Here is a 22,366-nt window from a genome sequence, read left to right as displayed (position 1 = left end):
GTACCAGACTCAGTACAAAGACTTTTTCAACCAGTGACAAGACAGGACAGGCAACTCAAACCACAACAACTAATGTGACTGTTGTGTAAATCCCCCTTTAGACCAGAGGCTGCAAACTCAGAAGTTCCTGGGAGTGAGGTGCAGCGGGGATGGGTGCCAAGTGGGGCTGGAGAGGAAGGGTCATCCTCCCTCACCCAGGAAACTCGGCTGATTTAAATGTCCCTTTCCTAAGTTTCAAACATGGGTAACAAATACAAAAGATTTTTAACCCTGTAATTTCCATCTTAGACAAATTCCTAACTTAAATTTCAAGTCCCTTTCCTTGATCAAATAATAATAAAACTCCAGCTGAATGATTATATAGGATTGCATAAGTCAACACTGTAACAAAAATATAGCAGCTTCAAATACACCACCCTCCCCATTTAAAAACAAAATCAAGTCCAATTGATAATTCAAAATCCTTCCCCCTTTTTGAGACAGGGTCACTGGGATTACAGGCATGTGAACTGCATCCACTTTATATAGTGTGGGGATCAAACTAGCAGGCTAGGCTATCCCTCTACTAACTGAACTACACCCCCAGCCTCAGCTTTATTCTTGAATAAAACATGCTAGTTGGGACCAGTTCCTGTGGGACAACCTTGCATTATTGGAATGATGTCTGCTTCCCCCTCACGCGAGGAAGAAGCCATCCCTCTGCATCTCATACTCTCTCCATGAGACTGACAGGGAGTAGGAGTAGGTTGTGGATCACCAAGAAGAAATCAAGGCATAGAGCAGGGAGGGTCCCCTCCCTTGGTACTGTCACAGAAAGGGTTGAAATTATGACTCAAAGGTATGCAGCTCCTCACAGGGAGATATGCAAAGCATGGCACAATTGGGTGTCTCAGAGTGGATCACACGAATCTGTGGATCTATCCACGTCCCTCTGACAGTGCTGTTTGCACATCAGGGAAAACCAGAGGGGCCCTTCCCCTTCCAAAGACTGATTTCCCCAGTTGACTCTACATGAATAGATGGCCTAGCAGACTCTGTAGAGAACATCACCCACCTATGTGGCTCACAGACTCAGGGAAGATTCTAGAATAATTGGGCTGGGACCTGAGATCTAGTTGAACACCCCAACACTCTGGCTTTCTCCCTCCTTGGTGCTATAGGCAGCTCCCAGCAAACTTTTCTACAACGGATTTGGCACAGTAATCAGTGTCCACACGAGAAAGACAAAGGCTGCTTTTTTTCACAGCATGCAAGGCGCTTTTGGTTCTGGCCCTGCAACACACAGATCATCTTGGCTCTGGCCTGGCAGGCCCCCTCACGGCAACAGTCAGGTCTTTATTTTGGCTTGTTCTGGGAACTAAGGTCCCAGGAAACCTAAGGGGGATCTCTTTACAGAACAACAGGGGGAAGGGATTGGCTCTTCCATTTCTCAAAAGGGTCGTAACTGGTATTCTGAGGAAACCAATTATTGGTGGTTGACCGTCCTACACACTGGGAGATCCCACTAATCACCAATCACCCTCACACAAGTTCCCAGTGTTGCCTGGAGGTGCAGCCCCTGGAGGAAAGCCCACTGGGCCGGGAGCCCCCTCAATCATTCGGGAAACAGAAACCCCAGACAGAGTGACAAAGTGGTACAGTGTCTCCTTGGCTCACAGAAATGAAGGCACAGATCAACATCACCGCACCCTGATCACAGAGTGAAAAGCACGCAGTGCGGAGCAGGCCCCACAGGCCCTAGATGGCAACAGTGGGAGCGTGGCCCCCAAGCAAGTGGGGTCTTCATGGTCAGTCAGTTACCATCTGCTGAGGTCGACACTGTGACACGGAGACTCAATGCCAAGGTCCAGACCCCAGTGTGCAGGTTAGGGCCAGTCTCGGGGTCCAGCCTTCATCTTGTGTCCCCTAAGGGCTCGGGTGGCATGTGGAGAACTCCATCCTGGGCTCTAGATCCACTCCCACGGTCTTCACAGTCTCCATTGGGAAATATGGCTGTCAGTGCAAGCTCCTCCTCTGGGACCTGGAGGTGTTCTGGAACATTTGAGAATGAAAAGATCAAGTTTATGAGGCAATATTCAAGCACTTTGTAAAAAGTCAAGCAAAATACAGGTCTAAAAGCATTTTTCAAAAAGGCACGCCCCTTCGCCCAGCAAGCCCACTTTTAGGTGTTTATGCAAGGACATATTAGGAGTGACCACTGGACTCCTGCCCCCCATCTCATTACCAGGCTAAGGATGAAATGATGGGCCAGTGGAGAGAAGGAAAAGGCCCATGTCCTTAATGGGGGCCTGTGAGCTCCTGGGCCAATGCTGACCACCTCTAAAGCCGGTTCCACTATCTTTATGAGAGGGAATGCGTTTCCACACAGCTTACACTGGCTGAGTTGTGGCTTCCCGACCTGCAGCTGAACTGTTGCAATTGACCCTCAGTCAGCATTCGAAAAAGGCACAAGGCAAACAACCTATGGTTTCTATGTATGCTGGGGCATTAAGAACGGGGTTGGTAGAGTGCTTGCCTAGCATGCATAAGGCCTAGGGCCAGTCCCCAGCACCACATCAACTGGGTGTGATTGTGCTTGCCTGTATCCTGGTACTTGGGAGGTGAAGGCAAAGAGGATCAGAAGTTCAAGGTTATACTTGGAAACCTTGTGAGTTCAAAGCCAACGTAGAATATATGAAATCCTGTCTCAAAAACCAAACAACATGTATAAAATTGTTAAGGAATACATAAAGAATATTCTAAAAAGCAAAACCAAATAAAACAACAATAAAATGTTGTGCTTGTAGCTCAGAGTGAGGTTGTAGGTCCATCTCCCAGAATCACAAAAAAGGTGTTCTGTTTTGTTTAAAATAAAAGATGTTGTATAAAATTCTATAAAACTACACACACACACACACACACACACACACACACACGCGCGCGCGCAGCGCGCGCGCGCGCGCGCTCAGCAATTAAAAGTACTTGCTATTATTGCAGAAATTGGGTTCAGTTCCCAGTCAGTAACCACATGGTGGCTTACAAAGGTAAGTAACTATAGTTTCAGGGGATCTGGCACCCTCTTCTGGCCTCGGTGGGCACTATATGCACATGGTGCACATACATACATGGAAGCTAAACACACACATAAAATAAAAAAAATAAATCTACAAAAAAAAAAATACAGTATAACAAGTACTCTCATAATGTTCACACTGTATTAGGGATTATAAATATTCCAGAGATGGCTAAAATGTACAGGAGGATGTACACAGGTTATACATACATACTGTGTCCCCCTCCCATTTTTCTTATGTGTGGTATGTGCATGTGTGTATGTCTTTTCATGTATGTGGGTGCATTTGTGTGGGTGCCAGGGCGTGTGTGTGTGTGTGTGTGTGTGTGTGTGTGTGTCCCCTGAGGTTGATATCAAGACTCCTCCTCCATTGTTCTTCTGCCGTATTCATTGAGGAAGGGTCTAGCTATCAAACCCAGAGCTTGCAGGTATGGCCAGTTTTGCTAGTTGGCCTGCTCTGTGGCTCCTCTGCTTCCTCCCTCCAAGGCTGGAGTTACAGGCACGTTGGCACATTCTCTTGGCTTTTAGTGGGTTTCTGGGGATCCAAACTCCATCCTCATACTTGCCTGGCAATTGCATTAACCACGGAGCAATCTCCCCAGACCTACTACTCTATTATTTTATTATTTATTTAGAAGGGCTTTGAGCATCTTCAATTTTTGGTTTTGGCCACTTAATAAATATATGTCATTTTTATATTTATTTAGTGTGGGGGAATACTGTATAATAGTGTGTGTGTGCATGTGCGTGTGTGCGTGTGTGTGCGCGTGCGTGCGTGCGTGCGTGCGTGCGTGCATGCACACCTCTGAGCCATCCACCTAGCCCGGGATATGTTCTATTAAGCCACTGTTCGTAGCAAGTGATTAGGCAGTGTAAGAAGGCCACGAGGTCAGTGCACGGTCAGTTTTAAACAAGGGAGACAATCCCAGCTTACTTTACAGCAGCACTCATGCTTTGTCTCCACTCTTTCCTCACCTCCACTCACCAGCAAGATGGCTCCACCCTGGAAACCACTCTAGGTGAGAGTCACCTCCTTTCTAGTCCCACAGCCTCTGTGCGTCCACTGTGCATCCACTGTCCCTTCAGGGCTGCTGTGGTCCCCTTCAGGGCTGCTGTGGTCCCCTCCAGCTGGAATCGGCCTCTCATTTCTCTGTGTGTTTCCACAGGCTGCCAGCTTTCTGCTTGTGTCTAAGACCTGCACCCCGAAGGGAATCCTGGCCCCCAGGCGACCCAGTTCTACACCTCAAGGTCTTCCATTGCCATCTGCACTTCAGCCCTGAGCACCCTGAGGGCTCTTCCTTTTCTCAATATGATATCTGCTAGCAGCCTTTGCTCAGGGTACTCTGAGTCTTCCTGTGTCTGCCTACAGGAAGCCCTGTATCTCAGCTCAAATGTCACTAGTTCCTTAACACTCACAGTTCTTCAGGGGACACTGGCCTGTTCCCTATCCCCCAGTATGCATGTGGAATTCCTGTCCTAAAGCTCTCTTCATGTCTTCACCAGGGAGGAGGACTCTTGGGGCAGGAACTCTGCCTGACCCTGCCCGAGCCCTCTTGGAGGGACAGGCACCGAGTGCTTGTGCTGTTCTCAGCATGGAGAAAGTGTGTCCTTAAGGCCTCTGTATTCACTCAGGAGCAGGCAGCCAATGTACTTACCTTGAGCTGGGCCTCGGGAGGAGGTGGTATCTCCTCGGTTCTTCCTCTGGTTCCGAGGACCCCAGGAAAAGCAAGTCAGTAGGCCAGGGAAGCCGGGTCTTTCCCAGGCACCTTCTGCTAGAAAGAGTCCAAATCCCCAAGGCGGAGGTCAGCTAATGCCTGCTTCACAAACCAAGAGACTTTCCTCAGCAACCCAGGCGTCTCGACCTCCGACCGCCCTGCCTTCATCTGTCTGGTTATCTCACTTCAGCCTCACACATTTCTGTGACATGTGCACATGCTGGGGGAAACCATGGCAACAAAATGACATGAAATCAATCACAACTGCATACCAAAGAGGGCGGTCATTTCTCCTTTAGTCCTAGTTCAACCTCTCCCTCCTTTCCTTGTTTCCCCACATCACTTCTTCATTTGTTTGTTCATCCATCTATTCATTTGTTTTTGCGACAGGACCTCACTATGTAGCCAGGGTTGGCCTTGAACTTTCCATCCTCCTGCCTCAACCTCCCAAATGCTGTGATTACAGGCATGCATCATTGTGCCTTGCTTCAGACTACTTCTGAACACCAAAAGGGTTTTTTTTTTTTTTTTTTTTTTTTTTTTTTTTTTTTTTTTTTTTTTTTGAGACAGGGTCTCTTTCCTTAGCCTGGCCTAGAACTCACTGTATAGACCAGGCTGGCCTCAAACCCCCAGAGATTTGTCTGCCTCTGCCTACTAGGTGCTAGGATTAAAGGTGTGGGTTACCATGCCTGACTTTCATAAAACATTTGAAAAGCAGGAAATGGATGCATGAGGAGTTATAATTAACTCATGACCTTGACTCATTAGTAGAAGTTTTTGTTTTTCTCAGTGTGTTGTTATAAAAGCAGGCAAGAGTTGCGTATAGCAGAAGACAATACTTCTGCTAAGGTCCCATGTTCCAGAGTGTTAGTGTTTACTTCAAAGCAAGGATTTAGTCATCCATCTCGGATGCCAGGCAGGGTGTTAGGAAATGGGAATACTAGAGTTGTTAAACTCACAAGAGAACAGTGACAAAACCATTTGGTCGTCGCTGAGAGAGCCAAAGACCACAGATTCTGAAATTTCACTAATGAATTGCAAACGGGAGCGAGTGTGCAGGTTTTTCAGAAGTTCCGTTCTGAACCGAGGGGTGGGCGAGCTACAGAAAGAAGAGGAGAGAGGTTGGGTCACAGCCATGGGTGCAACACCATGGCCAGAGTTCAGCGTGGCTGGAGAAACTGAGAGCTGAGAGAAGAAGGCTTAGAGAGTTTTCTAGGTGCCAGCTCCTTACTTAGTCTAGGGAGAGTTTGCCTGAATTCCCTTCCTTCCCTCAAGGCCCCGTAAGGAATCAGCTGACCCGGTATTATCTGAACAGGAATATACCTGGGGTACTTTTCAGGATGCTGGAAGTTGCCCAGCCTCCACAGAAGGGAAATTGGCCAGAGGCTAGAAGAGCCTCCAGTGAGGGAAACACATTTGCCAGGCTGGCAAGTGTGACATTTGGAACATCAGATAGTGTCTCCCCATGAGAAAGGTCTGACGTCTCCCAGGGGCTGGCTAATAGCCAATAGCAGATGCCCCGGAACACCCCACACAGCCACTTATTAACTCGGAAGCTTACTATGATAAAGAGTCAAGTGGAAGGGAGCTTTAGCTGAGCAGAGCAAAGATCTCCCAGTGTCTGACGCAGCTCCGTTGAAGGTCCACATTTTAATCCCACTACACTGCAGAGTTCCTGCAAAACCTGCTGCCTGGGACATCTGACCCGTCTGTGATGGAGCAGTGCCCGGCTGGGGGAAGCTCTCACACCCCTGTCTACACTTTAGAGTGTGGAAGGAAAAAGTGGCCCCGCTACACCTGGCAAGGCAGCCAGCGATCAGTGGCGACGCAGTGCAGGCGGGAAGCCAGGAATCACTGAGGTCACCATGGTCCTCGCGACCTTCCCGACTGGTACTTATTTCGTGCCTCTGCCAGGAACTGTGTCCGCCTTCCACCCTTCCACACCGAGCCTCCTGGCGCGGCTCACCCTCTCCCAAAATTCCTGCGACAACCGTATTTGCACCGTGTCCTAAAGCTCCAGTCACCCCCTCTCCGCCTAAGTTCTTCACCACCATCCTCCACGCACACCATCCACACTTTTGCACCCCGAGACGTTTCCATCTTCTTCCCCTATCCCCAGTCTCCAACTCCTACATTTTTGTTCAGAGTAGTTCAACCCTACTTCATATCCACTTACTGACCAGTTGTACCCTCGGCTCCTTGTTCCCCATCTCAGTCTGGATCTGGCCTGACCAACTCAACTTCTTGTCCAGAGCCAGCTCACCTCAGGCTGAAAGGCTTTGAGCTAGGGACTTCCCTGCTCCGGGCTTCAGTTTACCTCGGTGCACAACGGAGTTGGGTGGCCTAAAGGGGTTCAACCGATCTAAAGGGACTGAAGGCTTCCCCAGACGCCTTCACCCATACCCAGCTCGACCCCGCACAGCCTCACCTGGTCGACCTGGCCCCGCGGCTTGCAGGGCCCTGCAGGCCGCCTGCTGGACCGCCAGGCTGGAGGCCGGGGAGCCTGGATGGAAGACGGCAGCCTGCACCGGGCCCCCCACCTGGCGGCCGAACACTGTGCGCAGCAGCGTCTCCAGCAGCTGCAGTCCCGGCGCCACCGCGTCCTCTGCTCCGGAGTCCGCCACCAGGACCCCGACCAGCGCGGCGCCCTCCCGCCGCCGGCCACGCACATCCCGCAGCATCTCCCGCAGGCGGCGCCGCGGCTCCCGGGCGGCCAGCGACGAGGAGCGGCACAGCGCGAAGACGAGCGGCGAGCAGATGACGCGCGCTGCCTTCGCCCCCGGAGCCCGATGCGGCCCTGTGGCCGCTGCGGTGACCGCGTTCCCGGCCTCTGCGCAGCCCGGCTTGCCCGGCTCAGGCTCCGACTCCGGAGGGAACACGGCGCGGGAGAAGTCCTGCAGCAGCGCGCGGCTCTGCTCGCGCTCCCACAGCTCGCCCACCAGCAGCACTTGCCCGCGGCCGCCCGCAGCTTCCACCAGCGCCTGGAAGAGCGGCTCGGCCGGGCTCGCCGGCTGCTGGGCCAGCGCCTCCAGCTCGCTCTCCATGCTGGCCGCCGCCGCCTCCTGCGCGGGGCCAGGAGCTCCGCGGCCGCCTCTACGGACACGCCCCCGAGGGCCGAGCCTCCCCGACCCCTTTGCTCCATGGCTGCGCCCAGCGCACTCCTGCCCCAGAGCACTGAGTATCTTTCACTCACTCACTCACTCACTCACTCACTCACTCACTCATTCATTCATTCATTCATTCAGACACCCAGTACATACTTTCTGAGCACCTAGTAGAACAGGCTTTTGAGCTGAGGGTGAGTGGACATTAACGTACTCACAAACGTACCCGCTCAAGGTAAAAATTATTTTGAACCCCGGAGCATATTTATTTATTTATTTTTCAAAAAGATTTATTTATCTATCTGTTTGTTTGTTTGTTTATTTATTTAATGTGTATGAATGTTTTGCTTGTTTTGCTTGCATGTATGTGCACCGGTACCAGCGTCTGATCCCTGGAACTGGAGTTGTGGATAGTTATGAGCAACCATATGAGTGCTGGGAACTCAAACCAGGTCCTCGGCAAAAGCTGATGTTTATTTTGGGGGAGTCCTACAGGGCTTGGGGTTCGGGGCTGCTTTTCCTTGGTGCACGCGTTGGAACTGAGATGGAGCAGAAGAGTGGGTGAGACCGGGAGAGGGAAGCGAAGCATGGCGTCCTAGCTTCATTTCTGTTCTGTGATAAAAGCACCCTAACCACAAACAACTTAGGGAGGGAAGAAAAGGCTCATTTTAGCTCACAGTTCCTGGCTGCAGCCCATCGCTGCAGGGAAGCGACAGAGGCAGGAACTCCAGACTGCTAGCCACATCACACTCACAGTCAAGAGCAAAGAGAAATGAACGCTCTGTTTGTGCACAAACACACACCAAGGAATGGTGTCATCCACTTCAGGCTGCGTCTCCCCACATCAGTTAAGTCAATCAAGGTAATCCTGGCCACCCCCAGACTTGCTCACAGGCCAACCCGTTCTAGACAATCCCGCCTTGAGACTGATTTCCCAGGTGATTCTAAAGTGTGTTGACAACCAGCGTTAACTGGCATGCAGGGCATACCTCCTCTACCCAGCTCTCCTTTTCAACCTCCAACACTTCCTTCAAATGGATCAAGGTCACCATTCCCACAACTACTTGTTGAATTCCGGGTACTGCCCGATGTAGTGTAGGGCTATTGTTCCCCATGGACCAGAATCTAAAGCAGTGGTTCTCAACCTTTGGGTTGAGATCCCACTGGAGGTTGAATAACCCTTTCACAGAGGTGACCTAAGTCCTAAGTCTCAGAAAACACAGATATTTACATTAGGATTCATAACAGTAGCAAAACTATAGTTATGAAGTAGCAATGAAAATATTTTTATGGTTGGGGGCCACCACAACATGAGGAACTGTGTTAAAGGGTCTACATTAGGAAGATTGAGAACCATCGACTTAGAATTAGATGTGGGATGCTGGCGTGCTCTGATGTTGGGGTGCATGTGTAGGTGTGTATGTGTGTATCTATCTATGTCTGTGTGTCTGTGTGTCTGAAAACCAGTTTAGAAACAGGAACGCTTTTCCTACGATTCTCCTGGACCCTGGCAACTTTCTCCAAAAGAACACTCTGTGAAATGTTTTTCCTGCCTTGTGCAAATGCAGTTGCCCTGAGACACGTATGGTTATTATTGTGAACAGGAGAGGAGCTGGTGCAAACGACTTTTACATGCTATTTAACTTCACTTTAAATCCAAATAGCCTCAGTGGCTTGTGTCTAACCTCTTTATTTTCCCTTCCATTCACTACATAGCAATTGGCCCAAAGGCTGTTGGTGTCAAGACATTTTAATGCCCATATAATTTTAATTCACCATATAACCCCAATCCTCTCTTTGAAATACCGTGTTTCCTACTTTTATAACTATGCTGCCAAATCATGGGGGGTTTTGCATGTCCATAAAACGAATCTTTCTTGGGTACGTACTGTATGCACGAAGCAGTCAAAGGGGTCCAAGATGCAGCCCTTCCCTAAGTCTCATTGACTAGTAGTTGTCTTAGCCAGTATTTAGAGGAAGGTAACATATGTCTCCTCCTCTCCCACTCCTCCTCCTCCTCCTCCTTCTTCTTGGTTTTTGAGACAGGGTTTCTCTGTGTAGCCCTGGCTGACCTGGAACTCACTTTGTAGACCAGGCTGGCCTCGAACTCAGAGATTTACCTGCCTCTACTTCCCATGCTGGGATTAAAGGCATGTGCCACCACCACCTGGCTAAGGCAACATATTTTTTTTTTAATCTGGTTCTCATTAATGGGACTCTTGCCTTTGCAGACTGACTCGTGAACTCCCCTGGAAGGGTGCTGTGATGTTCAAAGCAGAGTTTGGGACCTGGGTGGGAAAGCTTCATGTTTAGAGATGAATGTAAGGTGGGGTTCCTTCGCCAGGTCAGTGATGAAGTCACTTCACTCTACGGACTGGGCATCTCCAGTTTCCACTGTGCGCAGTGCTGGGGAGCAGTTGTGAATGAGCAAGCTCACCTCCACAGAGATGGGAACTAGTGGGGGCAGAGACAATGAACAAGTAGACACACAGCAGACAGCTTCAGATGGTGGTCTGTACTGTGGAAAACAAAGAATGTATCTCTGACAAGAGGCCTGAGGCCCTGGTCCATCTGAGTGCTCAACTCTGACCATACCCCAGGAGCAAGGGGTAAGTGAATAAGGACCATGACAAGTTAATGTAAAAACAATAGAAACCCCACATGTCCTCCACCCAGGGCAATAAAAGGGATTAGGTTAAGTGAACACATCACACTCACCCATCCCACCCCATTCCTATCTCTACCTCCACTGTGATACTTGGAGACAGAACAAAGCTGTGCCATCCAGGAAAGGTATACAGGAAGTGGCTAATAGAGAAGATCTCTTTTCCTAGGTTTTTGGGGACTTAGTTTTTAGAACAGTGATTACTCTTTCATCATACCACCATAATGGCACCTAAAGCTCCAGTCATCACATCTCCCTCTGAAGAGCCTGAAGGTAGAACTGAAAAAAGAACTGAAATCAAACACTCCATTAAGAGAATAGGATGTTGGAGGAATAGCTCCAGGACAGAGAGTCTAGGATTACTCAACAGCAGCATGTGTGATGGTTAATCTTCATTGAAACTTGACTAGATTTCGAATCACCTAGGAGACACACCTCTGGGTGTGTCTGTGAGGCTGTGTCCAGAGAGATTAAGTGAGTAAAATCCTATCCTGAATGTGGGTGGAAACCACACACACACACACACACACACACACACACACACACACACACACTGCGCCCCCAGACTGAATAAAAAGAAAAGGAGAAAGAAAGAAAAAAGGGACCTGAGCCCCAGGAATGATTTCTTTGCTTCCTGCCACCAGGCATAAGGGACCACACCCCCAACCTGTGATCCAGAGTAAGTCTGTTCTTCCTTAAGCTGCTTTTGTCTGGCAGTTAGTCACAGCAGCTGGAAAACACCAGGCAAGGAAAATTGCCTCTGAAAAGGACTGTTTCTGTGATGAACCTGACCATGTGATTTGTAGATATTTGGGACTGATTTTTGGAAGGGATGTGGAAGAGTTTAAGACTGTGTGCTAGAGAAGCACCAAATGCTCTGAGGAGAACTCCATGAGGGTAGACAGTAAAGACTGTACTCAAGAGGGGGACAGTAACTCTGTCAGGAGACAGATTAGGGGCTAATCATGTGCTGTTCTGTGAAAGCATATGACCACCTTCTGCCCATGCCCTGAGAACTTGTGTGAGGCTGAATTCAAAAGTAATGGACTAATTTGTTGCACAGGGGCTTTTTAACACAATATGGCATTCAGTGCCATAGTTACTGATCACTATTCTTATCCAGGTTTACAGTAGAAAGAGGAAAAAGTGGGGAAAAGGGTATGAAAAGTGTGCCATTTAGTGAGGAAAGTAATGTGAATGAGTTTAAAAGCTGCAGATGGCCGGGCGGTGGTGGCGCACGCCTTTAATCCCAGCACTCGGGAGGCAGAGGCAGGCAGATCTCTGTGAGTTCGAGGCCAGCCTGGACTACCAAGTGAGTTCCAGGAAAGGCTCAAAGCTACACAGAGAAACCCTGTCTCGAAAAACCAAAAAAAAAAAAAAAAAAAAAAAAAAAAAAGCTGCAGATGAGGGGCTGGAGAGATGGCTCAGAGGTTAAGAGCACTGGCTGCTCTTCCAGAGGTCCTGAGTTCAATTCCCAGCAACCACATGGTGGCTCACAACTGTCTGTAATGAGATCTGGTGCCCTCTTCTGGCATGCAGGCATACATGCTGTATATATAATAAATAAATAAATCTTAACTGTCAGAAGAGTTTAGCACGGTTAAAAAGAAACTTTGCCCTTCACACTGACATGATAGGAAAGATACCTTGATCCCACCTATCAAAGATACTGAGTGTGGGCTGGAGAGATGGCTCAGTAGTTAAGAGCACTGGCGATTCTTTCAGAGGTCTTGAGTTCAATTCTCAGCACACACTTGCAACTTATAACCTAACTATAGTCCCATGGGATCCAATGCCCTCTTCTGGTTGCAGACATACATAGGGATATAAACAAATTTTTTTTAATCTTTTTTTTTTTTTTGGTATGAGTTCTCTGTCTGCCTGCAGGCCAGAGAGCATTAGATCCCATTATAGATGGTGTGAGCCACCATGTGGTTGCTGGGAATTGAACTCAAGACCTCTGAAAGAGCAGCCAGTGCTCTTAACCACTGAACCATCTCTCCAGGCCCCTAAAGAAACCTTTTAGAAAAGTTTCTAACTTGTGAAAATGCAAATTCATTTGACAGGAAGGAGACTGAACTTCAAATGCAACTAAAAGGATTCTGTGCTTGGTGATAACCTCCTGTGGCTGGCTGCCATTCTCTGCCAAGGTGCCCAGGGGGCACTACAGCTGTGGTACAGGGAGATAGACTATCTCTCACTGTGGCATCAAGACTTTGGCACAGTCATTCACATGGTGCTGGTTTTACAGGCCTGGAAAAAAAATGTGAGAGTTACATAATGGAGGCTTACATCAAAGTTCCAGAAAGACGTGAGACCAGGCAATGTGTGGCAGGGTCACATTCCCTGCAAGGAGACCCCTGAGAAATCATTTCCTACAGCTGTGAAGGTGAAGCCTTAGTTGCAAGGGGAAACCCGTTTGGAGATGCCAGGACTGTGGGTGAGTGGAACAGGCCTAAGAGAGGCTGTGTGTGCTGCAGTCCACAGAGGGGAGAGTGGTGCTACCTATGACTGTGGGAGCCTCAGTGACGTCATCAAGGGCTCCGCATTCAGGACACGGAGCTGAAGAACACGGTGTTTTCCCTAGTGGGTTTCCTTCCAGCTTTGCCCGGTTTTTCTTTGCTATGCCCTGATTTCTCTTTTTTTTGGAGTGGGGCTGTTCATTTTGTGTCATTGTATATTGGAAGTATATAATTTGTATTTTTTATTTTACAAGAACTCAGTTAAGAGATTGTGTGAATCTTGGAAGAAACTTTGCACTTACACTTTTGAATAATCTGGAACTGTCAAAACTATGGGGAGTTTAAAAATGGGAATGGATGCATTTTGCATTATAAGATTGCCATGTGTCTACAAAGCCTGGGGGCTGTTATGCTTTTAAAATGATATGTTTGGGTTGGAAAGGTGGTTTAGAGGGCACAGGCCTTGCTTGCAGGCCCGAAGACCTGAGTTTGATCTTTAGATCACACAAGGTGGCAGGAGACACCTAAGAGCTATCCTCTGACCTCCACATGCATGTGGTGGCATGTATGCACCTGCATATACATGCTTGCACCTGCCTATACATGTTTGCACCTACACTCTTGTGTGCACGTGCGCTCACACACACACACACACACACACACAATAAATAAATAACATTTAACAAAGTAATATGTTTAGACATAAAATTGGCCAAGGATAGCCTTGTAATGATTAATTTGTTGTCAACTGATCACCTGGGAGGCTCATCTGGGCATGTCTATGAGTGTGTTTCTAGATTTTTTAAAAATTTTTATTTATTTATTGATTGATTGATTGATTTTTCCGGAGCTGAGGACCGAACCCAGGGCCTTGTGCTTGCTAGGCAAGCGCTCTACCACTGAGCTAAATCCCGAACCCCGTGTTTCCAGATTTAATAGACAAAAGACCCATCCTGAATGTGAGTGGCACCATCCTATTGACTGGGGTCCTATACAGAGTGAAAAAGTAAAAAGTGAGCTGAGTACTGTCAGTCACTTCTCTCTACTTCAAAGAAAAATTCTTCTATAAACTTTACTATAAAAAAAAAACCCCAAACTTGCAACTAAAAAAAAAAAAAAGTCACATGCAGAAATGAACCAGACCCAAAGTCTCTACTCTACATCTTAATGAACTTCTATACAATGAGAACAGCCGTTCTGAATCTATGGAACTTCACATTGGGTTTTGCACTTTCTGTGTTTGGAATCTGGAGACAATGTGGCCAGCTGTCACCTGCCCCTGCTGTCCCCTTTCTTGCTACCACACTTTCCCTATTACAATGGACCGTGCTCTCAACCCACAAAACAAGCCCTTTAATCTTGGTGGCTTTTGTCAGTGCAAAAAAAAAAAAAAAAAAAGAGTGTGCTGGCCAGAATTTTCGTCAACCTGACACACTCTAGGGTCTTCTGGGAAAAGGAACTTCAGTTAAGTAAATGTTTCTATCAGATTGGCCTGTAGACAAGTCTCTGGGGGTATTTTCTTGATTAATGATTAAAACGGGAGGGTCCAGCTCACTGTGGGTGGTGCCACCCCTGGGCAGATGGAGTTGAAATAAGAGAGCAGGATGAGCAAGCCATAAAGAGCAAGCCAGTAATCAGCACTTCTCCATGGCCTCTGCTTTTCAATTCCTGCCTCCAGGTTCCTGCCTTGTGTTCCTTCCCTGACTTCCTCTCGAGGATGGAGTGTAATCTGCAAAAGAAAATCAATTCTTTTCCCTGCAGATTGCTTTTGGTCATGGTGTTTATTATAGCAGTAGAAACCTAGTTAGGACGTACAGCAAGCACAAGGGATGAAGTCACTTGTCAAAACTCTGCGGTGCCATGCCAGCGAGACACGGCCCTTTGGCTCTTCCTCCTGGCCCCTGTTCTTTTCATGAGCTAGAATCCCTAACCCATGCAAGGAGGAGAAGGGAGTGCCAGACCTCTTTGTTGTGGCTTCTCACCTCATTTCTTGCTTGTACCCTGCTCTGTCTATCAGTGCCATGCATAGGGATGGGGCTAGAGGTAGGTAGTGACTTCCACCAGACACCAGACCAGAGCGCACAAGCCTAAGGTGATAACTTGGCCCTGGTCCCCCTTCCCTTTCTCTTTCTTTCTTTCCTTCTCTCTCTCTCTCTCTCTCTCTCTCTCTCTCTCTCTCTCTCTCTCTCTCTCTTTCTTTGCCTTGAGGTGGAGGCCATGTGGGTGTTTCTCCTGTTTTTACATTAGCTTCTTAGCATCCTTATTAACCTCCCTCTTCCTCTGTAGCACAATTGGGGTTGTGTGCATAGAAGGGCTTGCCTTTCAAGGACACTACCACTTTGAAAGTGGGCACAAGCTGAGAGAATGGCAGGGCCAGGCTGAGTCAGGTGAACAGAAAGGGAGTTGACCCCACTAGGTCACCTCTTTAAGGAGTGCGGACAGATCATGGAGCACTTCTTGATAAGGCTGGGCCTCCTGAACTATCTCTCTCCTCTTGGGCTCTCAGTTTCCAGGTAACAAATTCCAGACTTTCCAGAGGTGGGATGCAAGGTAGACCAGCTAGAGGAGGGAATGTTAAACAAAGGTTGGAGTCCAGGGCCAGTGAGTTTATCTTTACCTGTGCTATTTACACAGCAAAGGTTCTGGTATGAAATTAACAGGAAATCACAAAGACCTTAAAAACAAAAACCAGGCAGGATGCCAAGAATCTTTCTTCTTCCTGGTCATCCACACCCTAGGGAGCAACAGGAGCCAAAGGGAGCTCCTCTTTCTGGCGTTCAGTGGCTGTAACTGGAGACTGGGATTTCTGAAGCCGTTTGCCCTTCCTGTCCACTTCAGCAGGATTTAAGTGGGGATCAGGTGTGACAAGGAAGGGCTAGTCTGGAAAACAAGGGCGCAATTTTGACCCCTTTGCTTGGGGCCTCCTTCCCCTGCACTGTTTCCCCTCTTTCTGTTTTCACTTTCACAGTTTTTCTTTTTCCACCATTCACTCTTTCTTCCTGCCTTTCTCTCTCCGGGCTGTCTCTTCTTGCCTGACTATTGTTTTATGGGCCGTGTACTAGTAGGTGGGAGTGAGAGACTGGGAGCTTCCGGAGGATCAGAGAAACCACAGGACCCATAGAAGAATGAGGACTGGTAGAAAGTACAGACTGGAAACATTCTGACAGGGATTGTGGGCACTCATTGGCTAGCCCCAGGCTGTGTTCTGGCTGCTGGATGGCCAAACAGGGCACCACTATTGGAAGAGTTCACTTCTTCATCTGCTTGGCAAGGGTTGGTTTCAATCTGGCACAGGAAAACATATTTCCATGCCAGCTGGCATTCATATGGAGATAATCATCTCAGTTTTACTTGATGAAGGTGTGTTAAAAAAGACCGGAGGAGGGGTTGGAGAGATGGCTTAGTGTTAAAAGCACCGGCTGTTCTTCAGAAGACTTGGGTTTCATTCTCAGGTCTCACATGGCAGCCCATAACTATCTGTAACTCCAGTTCTAGGGAGAATTGAATGCTTCCTTCTGACTTCTGCAGGTACCAGACATGCATATGGTGTATAGACAAACGTGCAGGCAAGACATTCATACACATAAAACAAAACAAAAACCTAAAACATTAAAAAAAATAGACAAAACAAAACATAGAATGCTGTGAGACAGAACCCTGGCACAAGGAAGCCCCTGCTGTGCTCTTGATGGGCCCAGGAGTACTTGACAGTACTTAACAGTACTTAACTTCAGGAGGAAGTGCAGACAGGTCCCTGGAGCGTGCCTATACGGACAGAGAGCCAGAGGGGACAATCCTGTGTGCAGAGACACTCAGCATGCAACGGCAGAGAGTGTATTAGCACTTGCCACCCTGGTGTCCTGCCCACAGCCCCAGTGTGACTTCCTGGGAATCTGTCATTAACTGACTCTGCAGCAATGGATACAGCTGACTTGTTAGTTAGTATCAAGTGGCTTCAAAGCCACTTGATTTGTGTCTCTCTCTCTCTCTCTCTCTGTCTCTCTGTCTCTGTCTCTGTCTCTGTCTCTCTCTCTCTCTCTCTCTCTCTCTCTCTCTCTCTCTCTCTCCTCTTTTGGTTTTTCAAGACAGGGTTTCTCTGTGTAGCTCTGGCTGTTCTGGGACTCATTATGTAGTCCAGGTTGGCCTCGAACTCACAAAGATCTGCCTACCTCTGCTTCCTGAGTGCTAGGACTAAAGGTGTGAACCACCAAGCCCAGCGATTTGGGTCTCTTTTGAAATTTACTTGGCCTGATCAAGCAGGAGGTTGAGTCTAAGTTTCTATGGTCCAAATTTCTGGGGAAATGTGCTGGTTACCAATGTGATCAGGAAGCAACCACGGTCTTTACTGTGTGGACTGATTCTTCCTTATTTGGATGGCTGTCTTAAGTATGTACCCCCAAGGGTTCACATGTTGGGAGCTTGGTCTCCAATGTGTGAGGTTACTGGGGTTCTCTTGCAGTATTCTCATGGAAATCCCAAACAAGATAAGAGTAACTCCGTAACTTGGTAGCCCTGCACCTCTGAGCAGCAGACACTTTGAGCAGAGTTTTCAAAGCCAGTGGCTTCCATCTCTAACCCTGGAGAAGCAGACGCAAGCCAGTGATTTGCACCCTAGGCTCTCAAAGGCAGAGGCACGCTGCCTTGAGCCGTGAGTGCCAGGAAGCCAGTGTGCAGTGTGTAGTGTTGCAGCTCTGAGCTTGGCCTGCTAGGGCTCTCTCTCGGCTCTTAGCTCCTCTAGGTGACTCGGCAGCTTTCTAGATCTCTTCCGCCCCTCATGCGTGCAGCTCCAACCTCTTCCCTTCCATACTCTCCGTTCTCCTCAGCCCCTGCACTCACTCACTCTCTGGAATGCTCTTTCTGTCCAGACGCTGTGGAGTTATCTGGGGCCAGTCTGGGGCTAGACACTCGGGAAATTGCCCATTCTGCGGAGACAGTTGAGTCTACCTTGAGAAAAGACCAGGAGACAACGGGCTTTATTGGGGCCTGTGTTTACTGCACAGGGGAGACTATGGGAGGGAAGTCTCCTGCACAACCACCCTGAAGTTGAGAAGAGCATTGTTCAAATAAACAGATCTTCTCCCTGCTAACTACTCACACAAAACAGACACATAGAAAAGTCCAAGGTGTGAGTAGTTAATAGCAGTGAAATAAATGCTATGTAAGAAGCAGAGACTGTCAGACTGAACTAAGAAGTGCAGAGCATCCACCAAGGTAGGATGTAACATGACCAGCTGCCTCAGGCTCTTGCCGCCACAACGGACTGTACTCTTCAACTGTGAGCCAAAATAAACCCTTCCTACCTTAAAAAACAAAACAAAACTTTGAAGGGTTCACTACACACATGATGTGAGGTATTAAATCAGTAATCAGTCATAGAAATAGTAAGTTGTAGTCAATCTCGGTAGGATATCTAGAAATTCCTAGAATTTATGAGAATTGAGCAGTATACTTTGAATTGACCTGTGGAACAGTCTTAAAAAATCATAATTGATGTTGAAAAATATTCTTAATTGAAAAAATGTGAAAACAGGGAGCTAGGGAGATTGTTTAGTGGTTAAGAGCACTTAGTGCTCTTGCAGAGGACCAGGATTTGGTTCCCAGAACCCACATGGTGTCTCACAATGATCGAACTCCAGTTCCAGGGGATCTGATGCCCTAAGGGCACCTCCTTGGACACCAGGCACTTACATGGTGCACAGACATACACACACATAAAATAACAAATCTAAAATGAAATAAAAATAAAATACCAAAAGTTGTGGGATGCAACCAGATTAGTAAGTAAAAGGTTTTTTAAAAATAGCTATGGACTAATGGTTATAATGAGCCCCCTCGGCCCTCACTCAGCCTTTTTGAGTGAGGGAATTATGCAGTTTTTCTGTCTCTGTCCCACCACAATTTTTCCTTTGTATGCAGGGGAGACAATTGGTCTTTGTAGTTCACAGATCTCTGCAAACAGTAATAGCCCTTGAAATATTTCACCTGGATCACTCTGCGATCTGACTTTGATGGTGACCCTTAGGACCTCAAACCTGAGTCTGACTCTGGAAGTCAGGTTTTGCTTTAGGGGTGACTCATTTTACAAGCAGATATGAATCATGGAGAGAGTCAGAAAGCAGATTGTGATAGATTATTGAACTGGCCCTCAGGGGAGCCACACCTCCTGGTATTAAAATTCTTATGTAGTTTCATGTGGACTCAGGCCATGGCCAACAGGACATTAGCCAAAATAAGGCAAGACAACTTGAAACAGGGATGAATATTGGGGTGTGTCCAGTTGAAACACTTTTGGAATTCAGCTGCTGCTGTAATGAGGCACCAGATGACTGACCGATGCAGACGCAGAAACCATGGAGCTGAGACACGTCCTGGGTTCTCGTTTCTTCCCAACTCTCCACCAAAAACTGTATGAAGAGCCTCAGCTGTACTGTATGGCGCAGAGGCCCCCACACTCATGGCCTGGTTCAGTCTGGACCCCTCCAGTTGCCTCAGGCTGTGCTCACTCATATCTACGATAAACCTCCACCTCAACCCATACCTAGGAGCTGCCACACCCTTGGTTTATTTGTTTGTTTTCCATTCAGCTGGGATGGCCTTCCAGAATTATACCCAAATGAGGCTCGGATCCAGGCTTTTCTTAGCCACACATGGACTTGCCATTCAACCTACATTACCTCCTGGGAACATGGTATGATTCTGGGTGAGGCAGCTTTCTTTAGCTAAAACAATGCTCAGAGAGAGGTATTGATATAAATGGCCAGCAGTGACTACACCAGAGTCCCAGGTAGTCAACTCATCTGTGGGCAGTACACTACCGTATCCACTTCAGTCATATTTCTGTAGACTTCCATGTTTTCACAGAATACAGGAAGGGCAGTTTACTTGATGTCCAGACAAATTTCTATCAAGAATGTGCTTGGCTCAAAGTGAGGAGTAAAGAATTAAAGACACAAGACGGGTGGGTCCGTCCAGTCAGGATTTCTGATTTGATGTGAACACTCTTTCATCACGGTTGACTATCATGGGATGAGAATCAAGTTTCAGATTTTCCGACCTCAGAAGGCCATCTGGACCAGTCTGGGTAGGTAACAAAAGTGAAGGTGTGTGATACCTGCTTGTGTGTGTGTGGGAGCAACCTTGGACAAAGGGCAAGAAACTTCTCTAGAAATCAGAGGGGAACAGCATTGAGAAGGATCTTTTCCAAAACATCTACTGGAGGATGCCCATTACAGCGCTATTTATAAAAAGTGAAACACTGGAGAAGCTTCTAGATCCCTTGAAAGAGAATGTTTCAAAAGGGGAAAAATACTGAGAATTGACATATGTTGAAGCCCTCAATCTTCCATAGCTGTCTATTGAAATAACTAGATTTTTATTCCAATGTCCTCCTTCCCTCACAAAGCCTACTTGATCCAAGGGTAATAATTCCAACCTTAACTCACAAGTGGGCTGTGAGTGTCGTAAGCCAATTGAGTAATTGCAGTTCCCTGGTCCCAGTCATAGGTGTTCATATGACCTAAGTTGATCCAGGAAGATTGAACCATAGGACTTTTGCTTGGGATGCTAGGAGATCGACAGGCTCATGGGCATGCTCTCTGGGTGGGGACAAAGATCTATTGTATAGCCTTAGGTACTATTGGCAGCTGTTGGAACTCAAAAACAATACTCCAAAGTATGGTGCTTTGAGCTGAATCAAAGAAGCCTGGACGGTCTCAGCAACTCAGTACCTCTGACTTGCTGCCAGTCTCCTGTTGCCCCTCCCTCCCAAAGAGTCAGAGAAACCAGAATTCTTCCTCAAGCTGGGACCTAGGAACAAGAACCTTTCCCTAAACCATAAAAATCTACAAGTCAGGGAACTTTCTCCCTTGAGGGCTAGCTATCATTCCAGATGTTTCTGCCCCGTAGCCAGGAGGAAAGAATGCTACACCCAGGCCAAGAAGAATCTGAGAAGACAGGCCCTGCTGGGTTTCACCTTTACATTCTTCAGTCACCTGTCGATGTGGGTGTCCACGCTTCATCAAACCGAGGTCTGGAAATGGTTTTCTCTGAAGCTTGGCTCTTTATTTGTTTTTTGTTTGTTTGTTTGTTTTGTTTTGTTTTTGTTCTTTGAGACAGGATTTCTCAGTGTAGCCCTGGCTGTCCTGAAACTCGCTCTGTAGACCAGGCTGGCCTCAAATTCATAGAGATCCATCTGCCTCTGCCTCCCGAGTGCTGGGAATAAAAGTGTGCGCCACCACCGCCCACCTTCGTTTATCTTTTTGTTCATTTATTTTTTTGAGACAGGGTCTCACTGTGTAGCTTTGGGACTCTTTTATGTGGACCAGGCTAGCCTCAAACTCATAGAGCCTGCCTCTGCTTCCTGAATGGTGGGATTAAAGCTGTGCTTCATTAGACCTAGAGGTCTTCAGTACTGAAGGGCTTGAGTGTCAAATAAAACTAACTCAGTAAATGCATTATGCTTTTGTTAACCTGTCTTTTGTTGTATGTAGGAGGGCAGGCTGTTATGATGGGTGAGGAAGGGATCACATCTTTTTGTTCTAACACAACCATCATAACCACAGGGGGAAACTAATACCACATAAGGTAAAAGGGGAGTGAGGAAAGAGAAAGGAGTCTGTGGATAAAACCTTCCTCAAAGCCTGCTACTGATGGATTATACAGTTATACAAACCACTAGATTCTCCTTGTTGTCAAAGGCAGATGGACCTGGTTTCCTCTCCTTCATTTGTGACTGTAACTGACATCACAGACAGAATTCACCCAGTGGTATGGTGAGTCAGATACTAATGTAAGCCTGGCCGGCTTATGCTTGATCCGTTACAAACCAGGCATATGCTGGAACATCACGCAGCCAGGAGAAATTGGCTGGGTTTGGTGACATTCACCTGTTATCCCAGTACTACTAGAGGTGCTGAGGCAGGAGGATCATGAGTTCTAGGCCATCTAGCTACATCCTGGGCATGTTGGTACACATCCAAAACCCAGGAGGCAGAGGCAGGAGGATTACTGTGGGTTTGAGGCTATCCTGATCTACACAATGTCTTCCAGGCTAGCCGAGGCTACACAGTGAGACCCTGTTGAAAAATAAAACAAAGTAAAACCAACTACTCCCCCGCCCCCCACCCTACCCCAAACAACGACATTTCGTGAAAAGATTCTCTTGGAAAGTGGAAAAAGCAGGTACAAATCTTTAGTGTAAAATTCTACAGAATCCAGACGAAAACCACCCAAGTGGTTGTTTGGTGGGGGATGGGAGCTATTGAGAGGGAAGAAGGAGCCTGGGCTCTTCAGTTATCTCAGCTGCACGGACTCCTATCTGATGCCTGAGAGGAGAGAACACCTTACCCTCAGGAAGAGCCTGTGGGGAA

At 47.7% G+C, this 22,366-nt stretch overlaps 1 protein-coding gene across 2 annotated transcripts; it reads right to left on the bottom strand.

Moving 5' to 3' along the window:
- Positions 1 to 1,526: 1,526 nt before the first annotated feature.
- On the bottom strand, positions 1,527 to 7,811 carry C13H2orf72 (chromosome 13 C2orf72 homolog). 2 transcript variants are annotated; one of them, XM_059278449.1, is made up of 3 exons: positions 7,196 to 7,811; positions 4,708 to 4,824; positions 1,527 to 2,031 (listed from the first exon to the last, which is right to left on the bottom strand). In XM_059278449.1, the coding sequence occupies exons 1-3, from the start codon at positions 7,809 to 7,811 to the stop codon at positions 1,892 to 1,894; spliced, it is 873 nt and encodes a 290-aa protein (XP_059134432.1). In that variant the 3' UTR covers positions 1,527 to 1,891. The 2 variants fall into 2 exon arrangements, with proteins under 2 accessions (XP_059134432.1, XP_059134434.1); XM_059278451.1 differs by having other exon boundaries at positions 4,708 to 4,821.
- Positions 7,812 to 22,366: the final 14,555 nt, after the last annotated feature.

Source organism: Peromyscus eremicus, chromosome 13 (assembly GCF_949786415.1).
Source record: "Peromyscus eremicus chromosome 13, PerEre_H2_v1, whole genome shotgun sequence".
NCBI classification, from domain to species: Eukaryota; Metazoa; Chordata; class Mammalia; order Rodentia; family Cricetidae; genus Peromyscus; species Peromyscus eremicus.
Note: the sequence above shows the minus strand (reverse complement) of the source record. Positions and strands in the feature narration are given on the sequence as shown.

Coding starts and splice junctions, on each gene's coding strand:
- C13H2orf72 (XM_059278449.1), bottom strand. CDS start 7,811: ATGGAGAGCGAGCTGGAGGCGCTGGCCCAGCAGCCGGCGAGCCCGGCC. Junction 4,825..7,195: donor CGCGGGGCCAGGTCGACCAG/GTGAGGCTGTGC, acceptor GACTCTTTCTAG/CAGAAGGTGCCTGGGAAAGA. Junction 2,032..4,707: donor CTCCCGAGGCCCAGCTCAAG/GTAAGTACATTG, acceptor CAAATGTTCCAG/AACACCTCCAGGTCCCAGAG.